This window comes from Cebus imitator, unplaced genomic scaffold, assembly GCF_001604975.1.
Source record: "Cebus imitator isolate Cc_AM_T3 unplaced genomic scaffold, Cebus_imitator-1.0 Scaffold720, whole genome shotgun sequence".
Lineage (NCBI taxonomy): Eukaryota > Metazoa > Chordata > Mammalia > Primates > Cebidae > Cebus > Cebus imitator.
Window position 1 is genome coordinate 40,896 of NW_016108035.1, and position 4,257 is coordinate 45,152.

The 4,257-nt window shown below is 49.7% G+C and overlaps 1 protein-coding gene across 1 annotated transcript in view; it reads right to left on the minus strand.

Moving 5' to 3' along the window:
- Positions 1-4,257, minus strand: part of PRSS47 (serine protease 47) — a 10,514-nt gene continuing 6,257 nt past the window's right edge. The window contains exons 4-5 of the mRNA XM_037735057.1: positions 671-823; positions 1-553 (exon numbers count right to left, since the gene is read on the minus strand). Of these exons, the coding sequence (XP_037590985.1) occupies positions 242-553; positions 671-823 (465 nt within the window). The 3' untranslated portion in view covers positions 1-241. The remainder of the gene's footprint in view (positions 554-670; positions 824-4,257) is intronic.

Genomic DNA, 4,257 nt, shown 5'->3' on the forward strand with positions numbered 1-4,257 from the left:
CCCCATGGGAAGGGCAGGCGCTGAGGAGCAGGAGGCGCCTGGGAGGGCCATGTGGACTGGACGAGGAGCTGATGACTCTTTTATTGGGATTGGTTTTGTGCTGCCAAGCTTGGCTTGGGGAGTGGCAGTTGACAGAAAAGCCAGGATTAGGAAGTATTCAGAGGCGGGCTGGCGAGAGGGAGGGTCCAGTGGGGACACCCCGGCCTGAGCAGAGAGAAGGCGTCGAGGGGTTCTGTGGTCATCATAGGGTCTGCCATGGGGCCCTGAGGGTAAGTGGCATCAGGAGCCAGGTCTGTGGAGGCACAAGGGCTGTGCAGGGCCCAGGCAGGCCAGCAGCCTTCAGAGGTTTGGGTGGAGCGCGGGTGTGAGGAGCCAGGGCAGGGTTGGGAAGAGGAGTGAGCCTCATGATTTCGTCGATCCAGTTGGTGAAGTAGCTGACCCTGGTGAAGATGCTGGGGTAGGCTGGATGCCGGCAGTCCAGGCCCCAGCTGGCCAGCCCCACCAGGACCCAGGCACTGGGGAAGTGGCAGACTAGAGGACCCCCAGAATCACCCTGAGGACAGAGAGAGAGGAGTTAGCTTTGGGGGGTGAGTGGGGCTGAAACACCAGGCGGCAAGGTTGGGCACTCTGTGCCTCCGCTGTCTGAGTCAGGGTCCCACTGCAGACCCACTAGATAGAAATCTCCAGGTGTCAAGCTCCTGAGCTGACCCTCGGAGTGGACAATCGTGGATCTGAATCTATCAACACACGGACCCACCCTCTGCCCCCTACACCCGGGACAACACACTGCTTGAAGCCTAGAGGGGACAGCTGTAAGTAAGGGCTGAGAGGGGCTGGGCCTGCCAGCGAACCTCCACCAGCTGCAACCTCTGCGCGGAGCCCAGCTCTTGCAAACCCTAAGCTGCAACAGAGCATCACTTCCAGGGTGCTTCGCTGTTCTGTTCATTTGGGCCTTTGGTTTTCTCTTAACTTTTTGGTAAAGTATCTTTAGAGAGTGCCCATGCCCAGGGCTTGTGGAGACAGTCCACATCACTAGGGAAGCAGGCAGGGTCTCCAGAAAGTTGTTGGGAGGTACTGAAGTCCTGAAATGCTGTCAGGGTGGGATCACGCAGTTGAAAGTCCCCTATATCACAAGCCAAAAAGTGAGACCCAAAGAAAGGGTTTCATCTCCAGGGTGGCGGGCAGCAGGGCCCAGAGCCGGCTCTTCCACCCACCAGTCCAGTGTGCATGTGAGGCAGCCGGTGCAGGCACTGCTCTTGGGAAAGGGGGAGAAGACAAACCTCCTCCCACATGGTGCTTAGATAAATCAGCCAACCGACCCTATGGAAGCAAGGAGGACATTTCATATCCTTTGGTCACAAAATGGTTTCCTGAGCTGACACTGAAAATAGGAAACAGAACCCACCTCTGCAAGGTCCAGAAGAGAGGGCCCAGTTGGTGCAAACCAGGAGAGGAGGGGGCAAGCCTCGTGGTAGGGAGCGTGCGGGGAGAGGGAGATCTTTTCTTTTCTTTTCTTTTCTTTTTTGAGATGGAATCTCACACCGTCACCCAGGTTGGAGTGCAGTGGCACGATCTCGGCTCACTGCAACCTCCACCTCCAGGGTTCAAGTGATTCTCCTGCCTCAGCCTCCTGAGTAGCTGGGATTACAGGCGCCTGCCACCACACCTGGCTAATTTTCATATATATATATATATATTTTTTAAGATGGGGTTTCACCATGATGGACAGGCTGGTCTTGAACTCCTGACCTCAGGTGATCCACCCACGTTGGCCTACAACTTGAAAACTACTCAAATACTTATCCAGTGTAGAATTGACAGCAGAATTCAGTTCACACAATAGCACGCTATAGCGCAATGGGAAGGAACACACTGACAACGTGTAATAGTATGGACGAATCTCAGAGATATACCATTAGGACACAAAAGAGTGCTGGCTGTAAATTCCATTTACACAAAGTTCAGAAGCTAAGGTGTTAAAAGCGAAGGTCTTGGTTACCCTTGGGCATTAGTGATAAGAAGGAAGTACATGGGTGCTTCTGGGGTGCTGGTAACATGTTGTGTTGGTGTGGGAAAGCTAATCAAACTATATACTTATTAATTATGTATTCTTGTGTATATATATTATGCTTCAATAAAAAGTTTAAAATGTACCCCAAAAAAAAGGATGCTGTTTGAGGATCCTTCCAACAGACGTTCCTGCTGGAATGGGCTGGGGAAGGGGCTAGTCTAGGGGAGATTTCTGAGGGATGGAGCCCAGGAGGACACGCAGAGGAGAGGAAGAGAGAAGTCCGGGGGACTCCACAAAGAGAGCAGAGGCAACACAGAGACCCCTCCCAGGGGAAACTGAGGCCAAGAGAATATGCAAAGGAAGAGTGGACATGACCTTACTCACTTTGCAGATGGACTTTCCTGTCGAGAAGTCCCCCACACACAGCATCTCCTCATGCACGGCGTAGGTCTTGCCTTTGCCAGTTCTTTGCCCATATAAGGTATTACAGAGTGTGTTCTCAATGAAGCCCACCTTGCCCTCCTGGAGATAGAAGGGTGGTGACAGTTGCACTGCAGAGGTAACGGGGAGGTCAGTGGCATGTCCTGTAGGTTGACTAAGAAGCTCAGGCTACTCTCAGCCCCTACTCTGCCTGACTGCTAATCACAACCCCCCAAACACAGGGTTTCTCAGAGCTGCTGAGCTTTAGACACTGCTTCACTTGCTAACCATCTTTGATAAGTGCCTCTCCTTTTTCTCAAACCTTTGCACATAGTCATCCTATTCCCTCTACCTCTCTCATTGCAATAGATCACACCTCTCATACTCTACAAGAGGCAAATCCCACCAACACATGACTCATTCATCGGGACTTAGAAACTATTCAGTGACCAACCTACTCTTTCATGAACTGTCCCATCCGTTCTCCATCCATCTATCCCTAACCTTTCTTCTCCACCCATCCTTCCATCCACTCACTCACCCATTCCTCCATCTACTTATCTTCCCACACATCCCCATTCATCTCACTTTCCACACATTTGCCCATCTAGCCAAACTTTCATCCATCTCTCCATTGAGTCCTCCATCACTCACTCACCTATCCTCCTCTCCATCTACTGATACATCCACCCACTCTATCCATCCACCCACCCACTCACCAATCCTTCTATCTACACATCCATCCAAACATCCATCTACCAACTCAAATACCAACCATCCATCCACCCATCCATCCATCCATCCAACCATCCATCCATCCATCTATCCAACCATCCATCAGTTTACCCATCCATCCACTTATCCTTCCATCCGTGCAGTCACCCATCCTCCAATCCACACATCCATTAATTCATCCATGCAGCCACCCATCCTTTTATCCATCAGTTCATCATCCATTTATCCATCCATACATCCATCCATTTGCTAACCCAATCACTGATCTATTCAATTAGCTATTCGTCTATCCTGGTGCCAAGTGTCTTTTCTATGCTTAATGATATAGATGATTTTTAGTAGGAAGTGACAGATTAAGTGAAATAATAAATAAAAATATTTGGCCAGGCGTGGTGGCTCATGTCTGTAATCCAAGCACTTTGGAGGCCAAGACGGGTGGATCACCTGAGGTCAGGAGTTCAAAGACCAGCCTGATCAACATGGTGAAACCCTGTCTTAAAACGATAAATAAATAAAAAATAAATAAAAATGAAAATATTTTAGATTAAGTGATATGAAGAAAATAAAACAGGGAGATGTGATAGCAGGGGTTGCCTATTTTAGCCCACATGATTGAGTAATACTTGCAGAGAAAAAGCTGAATAGTAAATGTAAAGAAGTGACTCATGTAAAGATTAGATTGACAAGCAAGCTAAAAAGAAAACAAAAACACAGCAGCTAAAGGCCCCTTTAGAAATGACGTTGAGGTATACAAGGAGTACCCAGGAGGCCCAAGAGGATGTGGTGGGGTAAGTGAAGGTTGCAGTAAAAGATGGGGTATGTCATGGATGCAGTGAAAGTTGGAGAATAGGCCAGGCATGGTGGCTCACGCTTGTAATCCAAGCATTTTGGGGGCCAAGGCGGGCAGACCACCTGAGGTCAGGAGTTCAAGACCAGCCTGACCAACATGGTGAAACTCCGTCTTTAAAAAAAAAAAAAGAAAGTTGGAGAATAGAAAGGGTGCAGTGGAGAATGGGGGTTGTGAAGGGTGCAGTGGGGGGTGGGGGCTGTGAAGGGTGCAGTGTGGGGTGGAGGATGTGAAAGGTGCAGTG